At 37.0% G+C, this 17,386-nt stretch overlaps 1 protein-coding gene across 1 annotated transcript in view; it reads right to left on the bottom strand.

Annotated features, from left to right (window-relative positions):
• The window catches only part of LOC145981244 (integrin beta-PS-like), a 79,617-nt gene that overhangs the window by 2,027 nt on the left and 60,204 nt on the right, over positions 1-17,386 (bottom strand). Inside the window, exons 13-15 of the mRNA XM_083114396.1 lie at positions 14,452-14,578; positions 11,236-11,382; positions 6,156-6,295 (exon numbers count right to left, since the gene is read on the bottom strand). Coding sequence (XP_082970522.1) covers positions 6,156-6,295; positions 11,236-11,382; positions 14,452-14,578 — 414 coding nt within the window. The remainder of the gene's footprint in view (positions 1-6,155; positions 6,296-11,235; positions 11,383-14,451; positions 14,579-17,386) is intronic.

The raw sequence follows: 17,386 nt of genomic DNA, 5'->3' as shown, positions 1-17,386 counted from the left end.
AATCTAAGATATACGTTTGAAAGTGTATGGAATGTACCTTCGAATGAAGCCACCAGATGAAGTATGAATTCAGGAGACTCTCGTAGGGAAGAGTCAGAACATAGGACATTGGACTACAGTGTTTTATTATGGCATGAACAACAAGTACACAAGACTGCACTATTTGACAACCTTCAAAGTATTCACCCAGGTTATCCACTGTCCATTGGCAGTGAAGGGGCAGGCGCTGAATACCATCCGCTGCATGTGCAGCACTAACGTGTGCCACCTCTCCCCGAAATACTGTTACGATCTCTTCTTTGTTGGCAAACCGTTTCCCATGCAATGGCGCCTTCACTTTGGGGATGAGATCATAGTCACATGAACTTAGATCAGGAGGTGTGGAAGAACCTTCATCCCCACCGCTCTAAGCGATGCCTAACAATGCCCGCCATGTGAGCTGTCACGTTATCGTGTAGGATAATTTTTGAACGCTATCACTCACAGACTGAACTTGCGTGCATGCTTACTACCCCAGCATTGTTCACATACACCATCTGGTGGCTTCTTTCAAAAGTACATTCCATACACTTTCAAACGTATATCTTACATATTTCATGTTGTCCCCTATTCGTGAGAAGAAAATAGTTGCCATGACTTATGACTTAACCCACATAGATCTTCTTTTGTCTTTATATATTCATGATGCTTAAATTACTTTTGGGGAGGGAAAATAGGTTACAGAGACTCCAGAATATGTATGGAAATGTGTGGTTTTTGGTTAGGTAATGTAGCATCTTTTACTGATCACAACATGGAAAGGATAGGGCATAGAACAGAAACGAACAAGGATATGGCCTAAAGTATCCATGGCCTTCACTAAATGATAGTAGCATTCTCAACCAAAATATAATTTAAATTATTATCATAAAGATATGTATAGAATAAACTAGGGCTGAACTGATATCAATATTTGAAAATTGTAACAATTAATATTAATTGATTGATTTATTTGTTTTGTTTTATTTCACTTACCTGCTACTTTTGGCTAACCACAAAGGTGATAATGAGTGACTTTACGATGAGTGATGATATGATGAACTGATGAAGGGATACTCACAAAGAACACCCATGCCCTGGCTGGGATTCGAACCTGGGACCCCAGGCATCGTAGTGTAATGTGCCATGCATAGTTGGCATAAAAATTAAAAGTTGTTCAGAATATTGATATGTAAATATTCCACTGCAATTATGTGCATCAATTTACAAGAGGTTTGCTATAAAATATGCAAGAAATACATAAAAATAAATAGCTATCATTTGGTCACAAAATCAATTTTTTTAGACAACACTGGTGGAAAATAAATTATAATTTTTAAATTTTACGTAATTTTCAGGATAACTAGAAAATGTGAAAGTGTTGCACAGCATTTTGTGGACCCTGTGAGCTACTTGTACAGTCACGGACACTTCTGGGTTGTAACGATTCCACTGACAGTCAATGGAATATTTACAACCCAGAAGTGTCCATGACTGTACATGTACAATGTGACAATTTCAAACTTACACAGAAGTTAAATGGATGCTAATCAATTTATCTATCCAAACTCTAGGACCTCCCCGATGGTGTAGTGGTAGCATCATCACCTTGTATGCACGGGGTCCCAGGTTCGAAACCCGGTGGAGGCACATAGTGGTTCAGATCAGAGGGCTGCATATCGGTCACAATCGCTTACTAGGCCCACCTGGCTGGTCGGGCGGGCGAGTAAAACTATATACCTGAGTTTTGACTCGTCAAGCATCGAAAGCCCACGGGTACCTGGAAGGCGTTGCAAGTCGATGCTCGCTTATCTTCAGCGAACGCTCATTCCGGTTTTGCACCGTCTCCAGATACATGAGTCACGCAGTCACCGTTGCCAACTTTTAGATTCAAAACTGTTCTAGGAACACTCAAAATGTTCATCACTTATATCAATTTGAAATTGCAGACATTTATTCCTTGGTAGAAAACATTTGTATCACTCAATTGGGTTCCAAAACTAAGGGGTCAAGGTGCAAAAGTGGGGGGGGGGGCAAGGACAGTTTAATTTCCCTTGATACATGAGGTTAGCGTGGTGCAAAAGTTTCAAAAAGTCGAGGGGCGGAGGCAACTTCACTTCTGATCCCACTTTAAACTGTAGGTCCAGTCCTGATTAGCCTTATTGTGCATAAATTGACCAAATAAATGAATCAATTAAACAGATTTTCTCTCTGGTGTAATTTTGCCAATTCCATATCCGAATTAGTTGCTCAAGATCCCCCCCCCCTGAACACTAAGGAACGATGGTTCATAAAATGGAACATGAAATCAGAATTTGCATTATAAAAGGTTTTTGAATATTGTCATCTCTTTCAACAAATCGTCGTTCGCTCATGTTGTTGTAACACCATTAAGCCTTGTTTCCATGATATGAAAAATTCAATATGCTGACCAACGCAGAAATTTATTTTATTTTAAAACATAAACTAAACATAACGTTTCAACCTTCTAGCAAGGTTTTCTTCAGACTCTGTACCCAGTACAAAAAAAAAAAAAATGTTGTTGCTAATTATCTAGTTCTACAGACCGCATTGATAGTAATACGATGCAAAATATAATTATTGTTAGCTTGTATCTTCATACGGGTGCAAATAGCAGGCAATGCTATTTACACATTTCAACAAACGAACAACGTAAAAATGAAACCGAGAGAAGATTTACGATTTCAAGACCAGAAAAGTAACATAAAATGAACAAGACACACAAACCTATTTGAAGACCTTCGAAACAAATTTGGAAAATGTGTGGTAGTTGGTTTGACATAATAATGAAACTAATTTGAGGAGATACAAAAATCTTAAGTACAGTGGCGTAGTAACATATCGCGAGGCCCTGGGCGAGATTAGAATGCAAGGCTCCATCCGTTCTTAAGTTTGAAATATTAATGTGAATCAATATACAGTCATCAAGGAAATGTCAGCAAATTATTATATTTATATAATAGCCTATAATAATAATTAATTTCTGACGAAAATTATATTTAATAGTACGCGACAGAGAAATTTACACTTGGCAGAGCTACATTAACACGCTGCTGGAATTTTCATTAACCAAGGCAGTAGTAATAGTACGTTTTTTAAGATGTTCTTTAGACAGTAAGACAACAGAAATATCCTTAAATAAGAACCTTTTTAAATATAACCTATATATTATTTAATGAGTCGTTCTTTGTTTCCTCATTTCAAAATTTGTAGGATGTAAATGTCACAAACCATGGTTTAAGCAGAAAATATCGAAGGACGCACATAAAATGTCTGTGCTTGATAGAGCGAGGGGAAGGGACTGCGCTAAACCACAATCCTGTCTAGGGGCCCAAAGTATCTGCCTTCAAGGTCTTCGACACAATTGGTTTCAACATCAACAAATCTTAAAACGGTAGTCATTTGCACCGTATGTGTGAAATCTTTGGTGTAATCAATTGATACAGCTAATTTGACTTTTTTAATTAGAAATTTTGACTTTGTTGCACATTAATTGTACCAGTTTACTTTGAATTTTAGGGCTTAGATGATAATAATAATTGTGAATCTCATTTTGTTGTTACGTCTTAATGTTCTTGTAATATTAAATATTTGACGCAGTGGCGTAACAAAATCGTAAAGTACGCGTCCACAAGAAACAAATTTCTGTCCCTCAAGTACAGTCAGATTCTTCCAGGAAATGTATGTAATTACTTAGAATGGCTGGTTGTGGCTACACTTACATTAATAATTATACAAATCGATGCTCTACCTCTGAATTTTCACATATTCTAATATATCTTTCTTTGACATTTATGTATTCAAAAGAAGAAAATACAAATACTTACTTATCCCCTTCCCCGCCCCTCTTAACAGCTGGGTGGATAAAAATAATGTTTTTTTAAAATATTTTTTTTATATTTTTTATTTAAATCGATCTTTTCTTTGGCATCGTACACATAGACATATTTTTTAAAGAAAGGCTTTTTCTGATAAACGGCCCTGTAAAATATTTGAACAGTTTGATTAAAGCAAATAACAAATTACATGTAAATATGCATTTCTCTGTTTCTGGAACTGAACATAATGAACCTAATATGAAAATGTTTGTTAAGTGTGTTAATGAAACTATTATAATTTCAGTAACTTTTCTTACAGTGAAAATATAAATTCTGGATGTACTTTATAATTTTAACTTAAAATAATATTTACAGTCTTTGTAGCCGAATTTTAAAGGTTTTAATGATAGTTAGCCAAATATCAGCTGCCATATTTATTTACAGTTTAATGAAAATGACACTATTTACGGTTTAACATGATTAGTATTTTGTACATTATTCTATTTAAAAAATGTGCTATTTTTGCTTATAAAAATTATTGAATTTTAAATCAAGGGAAATTTAAGTGGGTTTTTTTTTCAGATGACATATTACATTTATTTTCGTATGAGCTTCACCCCATCAGGACATTTATTTTGTTTCCTTTATTTACTTTCTTAGAGCATAATAAACACCATTAAATGAATACGAGATTAATATACTTTCACAAAAAGTGATTCTGATATCTACAAATTTCTTGTGTACATTATTCTGTAATTTTATTTAAAGTGATTTCAATAAGTGATTTTTTTAAAATAGAATTCCCCAATTTAAATTTTGATTTAAATCACACCACCTTGCTTAACAGAAAGCTGGCTTCTGGGCAGCGAATGATACTTTTACATTAGATCTTGCCCTTTCTCGTTCAAGAGTGAGATTACTGAGTCCGGTAAATTTTGGGCTGAATCATACCATTCGACACTACCTTCCAGAAGTTTTTCCTAAGTTTAAATTTTGAGAAATATAGTTCCTTTTTCGTGGTTGTTACTTGAAGAATAGGAAACAAACAGAAGGCGGTACAGGATACAGAGAACACTGGAAGCTAGTGTAGAGCTATCAAGGAGAAGAAACTTTGCCAAAGCACTTGATTTCAGATTTAAGCACATTCCTGAAACGTAGAACTTTATCAGGATATTCTGAAGATAAATCATCTTCGTGCCCGTTACAGAGGCCAATAGCTGCATCTGAAGTTGTAGGAACGAAGGAAGAACTGCTAATATTATCCATGCCCTTCTTCAGTTTAAAACAACGAAAGCATTTAAATGCCCCATACTTTGCTCCGTGGCAGTTTGAGGTGCTTTATCATTAACATATTAAAGTCGTGTAGGCTATGCAAGGTCACGAGACAGAAGAAAAGCCAAGAGAAAGCGCTTTCTATTCAAGAAAATAATAATTGGATAAAATTGTTCAAGCAATTTTTGCATTAATGTTTCACATGAGAAATTATAATTATTTTGACTTTTCGGGGCCCCTTAGGCTTAGAGCTCCCGCCCGCCTCTGATTTGACGTATTCATTCAAATTATAACGTTAAACTAGAATATAATGCCAGATAAAAAAATGTTTTAATTTTATTGCCCACAAAAATTAGCCTTTTCTATCTTTCTCACTTCCATTTATTATGTTTTTCATATCAACCTCATGGGACGCGAGACCCCTACATGCGCGAGGCCCAGGGTGGTCGCCCACTTCACCCACCCCTTGCTACGCCAATGATTATACAACCTCAAGGCACCTGCGCCTAGCAGAAATTCAAATATTTCCATGCGTAGTGAAATATAATGGCCGTTGGCAACACTGACAGCAGTGCTCGCGTCTACTTGCAAGAACTACATCGAGTCGCACGGGTCTTCTTAAGACCCGGGCAATAGAAAAACCTGGCAGGCATCGATCCCTGTGCACAACTGTGATGTGAAGCTCGCTTGCGCGATGTCGAACACCTGGGCTTGACGTGCGTGTTGCATATTATTGCAGGCGCGCCTCCTCGCAGACGGGTTTTTTCCAGGTCTTGTGCAGGTCTCTAGTTCAGATCCCACTTTAAACTGTGGGTCCAGTCTCAATTAGCCTTACTGTGCATAAAGTGACGTAAAACACTAACTCAACTCAACTATCCAAACTCTAGAAGGTATTGGCCTGTATCAGGGAATAAAATCCAATTAGTATATTTCAATCTCAATACATTGGCATCAGTATCAGCTTAGCCCTAGAATAGACAATAAACAATATTCAACCTTGATGAATGATATTTGATGTCTACTTACCACATCCCACTTGGCCTTCTTCCTTTCATTGTCAAATTTAATGTATTCCCTTTTATCATGTATAGTAGTGATGAGTTTCCAAACAAGCAACAATATTACTCCTATGAATACAATAGCCCCAATTACAGCAAGTACTAGACCTAAAAGAAAATAAGGAGTATGTTACTTCTTACACAAATACATTATAATTATGTGTAACATTCACAAAAGGCCATTGAAGGAGTATAGTCATGTTATTTAACTTTCAATATTCCCCTGACATTGGGCAAAAGCAGTTCTTTGTTTTTGCTCTCTTGTGAATATTTGTTGAGTCGGAGACACTGTCTACATGTATCTGTATATATTGTTGCAGGCCCGTAGCTAGAACCGACCTCCAGGGGGGGCTCACGAGATATCAGGGGGGGCTTTGTAAACCAAGTCAATTTTTTAAAAGTTTATTAGTATTAAATGAAGGTAAATTATCTGTGTCGAGGGTCATTAAGTTAATTTAAAATATAAAATTTAGAAATATCATGTACAAATACTACAGTTTTTTTATATTTCTCTTGAAGTTCTAATCACTGCTACTGACACCATCCCTTAATACACACTCCATACTATTTTTGATGATACAGATATTTATATCATACATGTTAAAATGTACAATATTAACTTCAATCATAGTTCTTATCGTACATTCCATCCCTGGCCAAAGCATTAAAACTTGGGATTTGTTCACATTTGACGCAGATGCGGAAGGAATGTGGATAATGACATCAAAGTCACAGATTTCTGTCAAGCGAGAGGCTGCAACAGGAGCAGGAAAGGTACAGATAAAGAAGGCTCCCTATGAAAGAACTTTCTAAAGTCTAGATAATCTTCTAAACACTTGCCGCTGCTTAGACTTCTGCTCATAAACAAGATGAACGAACGAAGTTGTGAACAAAATAATATATTCTGTCTACATTTTCACTGTTCACCCCAAACAAATTAGAATACAAAATAGTTTTACCTAATGTCAGGGGGGATCGCGGAAGTGCCAGGGGGGGCTGGTGACCTTGTCAGGGGGGCTGAGCCCCCCCTGGCCCTTGCCTGGCTACGGGCCTGTATTGTTGGTAGGATGTCGGGATTGATTTTTCATATGTGGGTTAAGTCATAAGTCATGGCAACTATTTCTTTCTGGTGAACAGGGGACAACACGAAAAATCTAAGATATGTATAAGTGTATGGAATGAACCTTCGAATGAAGCTATGAAGTCTGAATTCAGGAGACTCTCGTAGGGAAGAGGCAGAACACAGGACATTTGACAACAGTGTTTTATTATGGCATGAACAGCAAGTACACAAGACTACACTGTTTAAGAACCTTCAAAGTATTCACCCACATTATCCACTGTTCGATATTACATGGCATGCACACCCAGTTCTTCCCGTAGCTCTGTATGGCATTCCCATGCATTTCTGCCGCAGAGAACTGCTATTTTAACGTACGAACATTGCTCCTGCTTCATGACCTCCATTCACCAACTGAACTTGGGTGCATGCTTATTATCTCACCTTTGTTCACATACACCATCCGATGGCTTCTTTCGAAAGTACATTTCATACACTTTCAAACGTATATCTTAGATTTTTACTGTTGTCCCCTGTTCGCAAGAAAAAAAATAGTTGCCATGACTTATGACTTAACCCACGTATGTATTTCTAACCTATCTGAAAGTTTGAGTTTAACAGAGAATGAACTGTTAAAAATTGTTGGTTGGTTCCTGTACTGTGACATAATCCAAAGAAATGGCCGTAAGTTCCAAGTTCCAATGCTTGCTTTACAGCATTGCCAACACCAGGGCCGGACTGGCCCACCGGGACACCAAGCAAAATCCCTCTCATCTCGATAACCTTGCGAAAACACACATTCGGTGCCTCTTCTTACTACTCACAATCGGTGCAAATAAAACTTTTCTTTACTGCTGTGTTAATCACTGATGTTTTATTCCATTTTTACTCGTCTCCCTAATCCTCATAGACTTTAGGGGGATGAGGAAATTCTGCCACCCACAGTTCCTCAAGAAGTATTGCAATGCCAAAGGGGGCTTTAACGTCACTTGGGGTTCGTAGCTCAGAGTAGTTCATTTATAATTCAATTTGTACAATTCTAAGGTTTATTTTCTCTCTAAATTCTCACAGTTTTTATAATAACCAAGTTCTAAGATATTAAGTTCTAAGTGCTAATCCTAAAGGTAACTGAAGGGAAATAATCTAAGGTGCCATACTATAGAAGAATATAATAAAGTCCTTTTTACCTAAGATTAGCAGAAGCGACACTGTCAGCCTTGGGCAGTAATTCCCCTAGTACAAGATACTGTTTACTAAAAGGGAGGGTTTTTATACCATTTCAGTTAGTGTGTCTCGATACTTGCCCTAACCTTCAAGCAACCTTTCTGTTCCAGTGGCCATTTTCGACTAAATCCATTTCCTACTGTCTTACCCTTCAGAGGACAACCTATCAGGGTGATCACTATCTCATGCATGTGGAAAAGATGTGTGAACACATGTGCATGTAAAGACTTTGGGTATCTGAGAACACTAGCAATCGCTGTCTCACCTAGTCACCCTTGATGACAGATTAACTGACACTTGCATTGCTAGGCCTCATCCTGTTTTTCAAAACTGTGATATTTACCAAGAAGAGGGAGAGATGGTACCTTTCCCTTTCCTAGAGGAAATATCGGACACACTATCTTTTGTGGCTTGTTTGGCAGAAAGTCTGCACAACAAGGAATTCCATTCAACATAGGAGACTGGTGTCTACTATTGCCAATACAATAAAGAAATATAACATATTTGCGTATTGTGCGAGTTACTCATTGTATAATATAATCTATACAAAATTTGTATAAAATAGTCTTACTTACATGAGTGAGTATAGAATTTCGAATTTGAGGAGTAGACTGCCTGAGCAAGCAGAACAACAGAAGGTGTTTAGCCAATTTAATAGGATCCCGGGAAAAGACGTCTTACGGAGAATGGGGAACACCTTAAAGCAGGATTTTTAACTGGGGGTTTTAAAGGAATGGTGACCTGTTTTAACAAGTGTTTTTTTAACCAAACCTTTTAACCTAATCCTTTTAACACTCTTGACGCAGCATAAAATGATTTGTGCCTAGATGAAAAAGAACCTGAGGAAGGGGGCAGTTGAACCCCGAAACGTAGTTTCGAAATTCTATAGTCACACGTAAGTAAAACTATTTTATACAAATTTTGTATAGATTAAACAATAAAGAATTTTGCCTGTTACAGTATTAGAAGTATAAGAAAATATTGTTGCCAATCTTGCCTCTTCTCCCCCCCCCCAATATTTAGGTGAACTAGGCACCTCTGATGATCCAACTTCTTGGAGTTGGTGCTGTGTGGTGTTTATTTCATTTGTTGGCGAATAGAGGAAGAACACTGTTTGGAATCACACTAATTGTCAGTTCCATTTAGCCTGTGAAAATTTGAAGTATTTTCATATAAAATAATCAACATAATTTTATCTTGTATATAAAGTATTATTCCACATTCTTAGAAAATACCTTCGCGAGATGTTAAAAATGCAAAATGAGAGGCTAACGACTTTTACTTGAGTCGTGTTAGTTTCCCACCCGGTCCTACAATATTGTCATATGTACTTGCCTTGTGGAAGTATTAGTGCCCAACTGTATGATTATTTAGATCTGATTGCAAAGAAATAGATGCAGTAAAAATATTATTGCTTGGTCAGCTTGCTACATTGAGACAAACAGGTGACATTATTTCACTAGGTGAGTGATCTTAATCACATGACAGAAGACACCTTGAACAGACAACTAGACAAGGTGTACCTCAGAAACGGGGGGAATAGATTTGGAGCGAGAAAATTTACCAAATTCAGCCAGGCGCATCGTCCCTTTCTATGCCCTTCCTCTGGCGCCGTCATTGGCTTACTTTTAAAATTACCTTCACAGGCTGCAAATAAGCGAGAGTCGAGTATAGTGCTGTCACACATAACATAAAATCCACTTTATATGTAGAATTATTGTTCCTCTGGATTATTTTATATTTTACTATATTTCACTTCTGTCCCGCACCATGTCTGTGGTCTAAGGTTTTGGGCTCTGGCTCGTGACGTGCACAGCATAACAACTGTTCTCCTGAGATTTCGGCCTGTGTATGGGACCGGTGGCCAGCCACCATTCTGAGGAAATTGGAGAGCTACGAATGAGTAGTGCAGCCTGGTCATGGAAACTTACAGCAACAACTAGAGGTTCATCATGCTGACGAATGGGTCGCTTATATTTCACTACACTTGTTTTAATGTTAACAACGGCACAAGCACTTCCGATAAGCAGTGTAATATTTGAAGAAGTTGCAGCGTAGGATAATTTCCTGTTAATTCTTTTGAAGCATCGAGGTACTACATCAATTATTGAATATAATATGTATGTAGCATCCATAAGGACTGAAGATTTACAACCTATGAGGGAGATGCAGCAATATGAGGGAGGTATCCCACCCTGGCTATAAGTTACGAAAAAACAATTATTCATTTTCATGAATTTAAAAAGTTACTGAAGTTATTCCAGAACACATCCACACACACACATGGTGTTTTTAGGTTAGGTTAGGTTAGGTTAGGTTAGGAGTGCTATGCTCTTGTACTCATTTAGCAGTGGCACAACCTTTGGACCCCTAAAAGAGTTCCTTGGATACCACCATTTCAGCACTGATGACAAAGTGAAGCAGGCAGACCTTGGATGGTTGAGGCATACTGACAAATCTTTCTATACCGAAGCTTTCCAGGCATTAGTTAAATGCTGGGATAAGTGTGTAAATGTAGCAGAGGAGTACATCGAAAAATAAATTCAGTTTCTACTCCCTGTAATTTGTTACCTTATTTAATAAACTCAGAAAGTCCTGGTTTGACTTGAACGCCCCTTGTACCTATTAATCTGTGCAATTCCTACTAAAATGTAAACTTCTATTTTCTTTAAAAAATCTCGGTAAACATAACTTTCAATTATAGGCATCAATTGAATACTTGAAAATCAAAACTTACAGAAGTTAGTAAGTTACTGCAACTTACCTAACACATCAATGTCTGCACCACATTCCTTTTCCTTCAGGGCCCACACTAAAGTGTTACCTCCTTCAATATTTTTGTATCGAAAAGTGAAGGTACACCCAAAATTATCAGGGTAGCTACAGTCTTGTTCGTTTGGATCACTCTTTTCTAGGGGAAAAAATTGAATTAATTTTTTATCAGACAAGCATCAATGAAGCAAATATAAGTTCTTAAGTATATTTATGTATATATATCAGCGTTTTAAATAATGAATTACTTGTAATACAGTATAAGTAACTGCAATTGTGTTACCTTTTGAATGAAACTGTAACTCAGTTACTTTTTGAATGAAACTGTAATTCGGTTACCCTTTGAATGAAACTCTAGCTCGGTTTTGTTTTGAATGAAACTGTAACTTGGTTCTTCTGAATGAAACTGTAGCTTGGTTACCTTTTGAATGAAACTGTAACTTGGTTACCTTCTGAATGAAACTGTAACTTGGTTACCTTCTGAATGAAACTGTAACTTGGTTACCTTCTGAATGAAACTGTAACTTGGTTATCTTATGAATGAAACTCTAACTCGGTTACCTTCTGATTGAAACTCTAACTTGGTTACCTTTTGAATGAAACTCTAACTCAGTTACCTTCTGAATGAAACTCTGTTACCTTTTGAATGAAACTCTGTTACCTTTTGAATGAAACTCTGTTACCTTTGAATGAAACTCTAACTCAGTTACCTTTGAATGAAACTAGCCCAGTTACATTTTGAATGAAACTGTAACTCTGTTTTCTTTTCAGACAACTAGTAATTAACTTAACAGTTACCTTTCTATGTATATTAAATATTTTGCCTGACAAGATTTTTTCAAATATAAAGGTTTGCTCTGAGTTTTACTTACTTCTACATTTTATATTTCTTTATTTAAATAAATACATAACATTTATTATAGTTTAAGGAAAACAATGTTAATAATAGATGCTACATACTTTACTGTCTGGCCCTGGAAAATGAAACTAGCTCTAGACGATAGATGGATCTACTCACAATAGGGAAAGTAGGTAGAAACATGCAAAATACAATGCTGCAGTATCAAGATCAGTATTTCATTTGTACGTGTTTGGTTGTTTTGTTTATCACTCAGTTTACTGTGTTATGATGGATTTTACAACTCTTAACTCCCCTTTTAACACACTTTGCTGATGAGCTTACTATGTGTGAAACTTTAAAGTTATTTCAGGGCCAGCCAATTATCACGGAACCTGTATCCTTCCTTTATACAGGGTTGGGCATGAAAAACTGGCCTTATCTCACTTGGTCCAAAATGAAACTTTCTCCTAAATTAATATGCTTCAAAAACAAGAACAGGTGCAGATACATCAGGAGGGGTGATGTGGTGTGGGCACATGCAGAGAGTAGTGGAAAGGGTGAATGTAGAAGAAATAATAGTTTGAAAATGTTTCACAAGATGAGGCAGGCCATCCTTTCATGCCCAATCTGTACATTTCATCTTCATTTTGCCACTGGACTCATCCAATCAGCATGCACATGCTTCGATTGCCTTGACTAAGACAGACACTATATCTTGTCTAGAATAAAGTAATTATAATAGAATAACTGCAACTCAGCTACTTTTGAAAATGAACTTTCTAAACACATATGTACAAAGATATGGTTATTTTGTATGTAGTTTCACTTTTACCATAATACATTAGCCTTTAGCAGATGGAGCCTCGTGTACATGTATAGCTTTGTAGCTGAGACTTTTTGAGTGCCCGCTTTTCAAACTTGGTGCGAAGTATAAAAAAAAATTGTAGCTCGAGAACTAATACTTGTACACAGATGAAATTCACTTTAAAATTTAATTATTTTGGAATTACAGAGCTTTCACCAGAGGTGAAATTTATACCTAGCACCACCCGTAGTATGTAGCAGTTGTGCATTCCTCCAAGCATGCAAAATTGCACTGAAAATAAGGTGATACTTTCTGAGAGAAAATAATAACATTCTATAAGCAAAGCAGTGTTGCCAGCTTACAGGAAATTGAGAAAATCGCTACTAGCATTGACCCTATGGATACTGGATGGACCAGCATCAGAGAAGACCACTCTTTGAGGACATGTAATGCCTGTCCCTCAATTTTGAAAAACAAAAACTGAAAATATGCAAAATTTTAGAAAATCGTAATTTCCGGGAAATTTTAAAAATTGAACACTTCCCACTAGGCCCCTAATTGTTGCATGCTGTAAGCATGTTCTTTGGTTTTCATTAAATAAAAAAGTAAAATATAGGTATTACCAAAAAGCAGTAATTGAAGAGTAATAACCCATTTATAAATTCGATCCCATGATACCCAATTGTCAATCTCACTTCCACATAGTACACCCTGGACTGCAGTTTGCAGACCCTGGCTCTGGCATCTGGGCCTACGGCCAGTATAATCCTTGAAAGGCTGTGTGTGTGTTGTTCTGTGTTTTGTCCTTATGAGTGCTGAGTGTCCCCTTACAGCCTCTGCTTTTAACCTAAGTAAGAATATTTTGGTCCCTCGACATTACAGTTATGTTATAATACTTATATTTTAGTTATGGTAAGGGGGTGGACCCCATATAATGTGAAGGGTGCAAAATAGCCTAACTGCTGATGCACCCAAATAATAGTAAAAATGGATGTGATTCGAGTATGTCATACCTACATGTGTATGCAAATGAACGAAAAAGACAGCTGAAAACATCACATGTTGTTTTGAAGAAATAGCATGTTAATTGCTTCCACGTGGTGCTGGTAAAGATGTCTTATGAGCCATCCAAACTAACGTACATGTGCTGGTAATACACCATTGCTTTACACTGCACATCATTTTAAATTATAAAGGGTGTCCAGTATAAAGGTATTCAAAAATACATACATAAATTTCTGCAGCTAGAAAGTTTATTGTAGTATATTTCTTAAGTTAAGTCACCAAGTTTTTATGAATATTAATTAAGTTCAATATGGGCACTGTTTGTAGATCTGAAGATGTGAAAACAATATTGCACCAGTGACCTCGAAAATGTAATTAAAGAAATCTTGAAGAAATTTCTTACCAACTGAACTTTAGATTAATAATCTAAAGTAAGTTGTTCTCACATTATAATTAATTATTTACGGATACTTTTAGCCTGGACACCCTGTATTTATTCTTATGATTCCATTGTATGAAACCTTACAATTCAACATAAATACTTATGAGATCCTTACCTGGAAACTTTTCTGTTATGTTAACATCCAAGCAGTCCCTTTCGCACTCTATTTCATTAAGTCTCCCTGTCTGGTACACGAGGCACTCCACACAGTCTCTGAGTTCATCACATTTTGCAGCACATGTCTGTAATGTAACAATATATGAGTTTAAGATTTTTTTAATATTTTGTCATTTAGCATTGCTTTTCTGCCACTTAGGCTAAATGTAATGATGAGGATGAGTGTGATGATATAATGAAATTGATGAAGGAAGACTCAGAAAGAACACCTATACCCAAGCTGGGATTCAAACCAGGTAACCCTGGCACCACAGCATGCTGCGTTATTCCAGAAATAGGAAAATATATACGAGGGTAAGTCAAAAATTATCTACACTTTTGCCACAACTTTTCTCAGGTTGGCCACCCTGCCTACAGCGCTTGTGTGCTACTTTGTTACAATGTAAACATGGCCGGTCCACTGGCAGTGTGCACCAAGGAAGAACAGCGAACAGTGATCTGATTTCTATGGTCTGAGGGTGTGTCAGGGGCTGAAATTCATCTCAGGCTTTCAGTACATCTGATGATGTCAGAATAATCGCTTTGGATGATGGGTAACCATCGAATCATCAGAATCATCTCTTGAGCTTCTTTAATCTTCCTGTGAGTGATGGAGGTAGATGAGTGTCCTGCTCCCACTTCGTGTTTCACGCTTGCCGGCCATTTGTAAACCTCTCGATCAACTCATACACAATTCTACGCAGTAAAGCACTGTACTGAAAGGCTGCGATGAATTTCAATCCCTGATACTTCTTGAGGCCAGAGAAATTGGATCACTGATTGCAGTTCTTCCTTGGTGCACACTGCCAGTGGAGCGGCCATGTTTACACTGTAACAAAAGAAAGAAAAATGGAGCGATTAAGATCAAACCTCAGCCACACAACCACAAAAGTACAACCTTGTAGCACACAAGCGCTGTAGGCAGTGCGGCCAACCTGAGAAAAGTTGTGGCAAAAGTGTAGATAACTTTTGACTTACCCCCGTAGATACAAGAAATAATTCAAATAATGAAAATGCAAATACTTGTATGTACTCTTGACCAAATTAACAGCACTGATAGAGTGTGAATTTGTAAGCACTAAAATATGTAAAATGACGTGAAAATAAGCACCCAAAAAAGATGAAGATAAGTACATAAAAGGGCCCAATAAAATAACAAAGGCTCCATGACTTGAATTTATTGATTTTCTTGACCAGTTACACTGCTTAAAGTGAAGAGGGATGGTAGGGGGATGCTATTCCTGAAGCTAGAAAATTTTTCACAAACCATCACCTCCCTGTCTTGTCACCATGTTAAATCACAGGAGCATAACCCCCCTTTCCTCCCCAGCTAACCGCAAAGCTCAACCAAACATCCCACAGTTATACACTTATTGACTTGGATTCTTGTATTTTTTTGTGTTTTTCTTATATTTGTGTCATGCTCTATTACTTTTTAGTTTGTGCAATGATGACGATGATGAATAGTGATTAAATGAAATTGTTAAAGAACATACATATAAAATGAGATTTCTTTTACAGAAGAGAGTCAAAGCAACAAAAGAAAGCTGGAAAATGAAAATGGCATTTTTAGGCACAATTGTTCAAAATAGGCACTAAACTTAACACTAGGAGGATTTCCTAACTACCTATTATGACGAACCCGTCATTTTGACGGGTACAGTTTTTCCATACAATATTATTCACTGCTTTTATTCTGAAAGTGAAACAACACCTGTGTTTCTCTTTTTCTTTTGTTTTCACATCATTATAGACAGTCATTACAAATTCTGCCTCCTGCAGCGGCTAATAGAGGGTCCCAAAAGGAACAAATTGTCTGGTTAGAAGGACCATGTTATTCATATTCAGTTAAATCATGGAAGACGTACAGTTAACTTAACTTTGTCAAAATTATAATTAAATATGATCTGTACAAAAATATATAAATAAATAACCTGTCAACATCATGGTGTGTATGTGTATTTCTTGCATTTATTCATTTATTTATTTATGAGTGTATTTTATTTATTTACTTATGGTGTATTTTTATCTATTTTTAAGTTTTTGTGTTTGTAAAAATATTTTTTCTTACCATTTAGACTACGTATGCTTTCCTCATTGGTGGGAGCTTTTCAAAAATATAATTATGCTATTCTATCACAAAAATTAGAAATACACGAACACTCACTTGGAAAGGAGGAAACGCTGGCCCCCGTGACGTAGTGGTTAGCACATCGCGCTACGACACCAAGGGTTCCAGGTCCGAATCCAAGCCTGGCCATAGATGTTTGTGAGTGTCCATTCATCAATTTCATCATATGATCACTCGTCTCCATCATTACAATGATCCCAAAGTTGCACAAAAGTGAAGTAAAATACACGAAAAACGATAAAAATTAATAAAGGAGGAAACATCAATCTGCCAACACTCGCATGTATTATCATCACATCTTCATTTGAAGAATAAATGTAGACAAGTTCGTAAGTAGTATGTAACGAACACCTATTCCGGCATTGTCATTATCTACTCTGCACTCATCATATTCATAAATATTGTCCTCTTCCTCAGGTTCGGTATCTGACAAATCATGGAGATAATGAGGTATAACTTGACAAGTTTGAAAACAAGATGCTCTAATTGTTGTTGCACATCTCACACCACATTTCCACACTCCATTCTCCGCAGCAAACTTGGTTCGCAGTGTTGCAACCTGGAGGAAGCGGAATGGTCTGAGGATTTTCAACGAAATTTGTATTCGCTTTTTCCTGGATTGTTTTCTACCTGTCGGAGTACAAAACTTCAGCTCACCTTTCGCCAATGACTCTTTCCTTCTTTTAGAACTTGAACTCACCGATGGCGCTGTGGTAGCATTGTCGCCTTGTAATCAAGGGATCCCGGGTTCGATTCCCGGTGG

This window comes from Lepisma saccharinum, chromosome 29 (genome assembly GCF_977018435.1).
Source record: "Lepisma saccharinum chromosome 29, izLepSacc3.1, whole genome shotgun sequence".
In the NCBI taxonomy this organism is placed as follows: domain Eukaryota; kingdom Metazoa; phylum Arthropoda; class Insecta; order Zygentoma; family Lepismatidae; genus Lepisma; species Lepisma saccharinum.
This window is presented reverse-complemented; position numbering and strand designations above follow the sequence as displayed.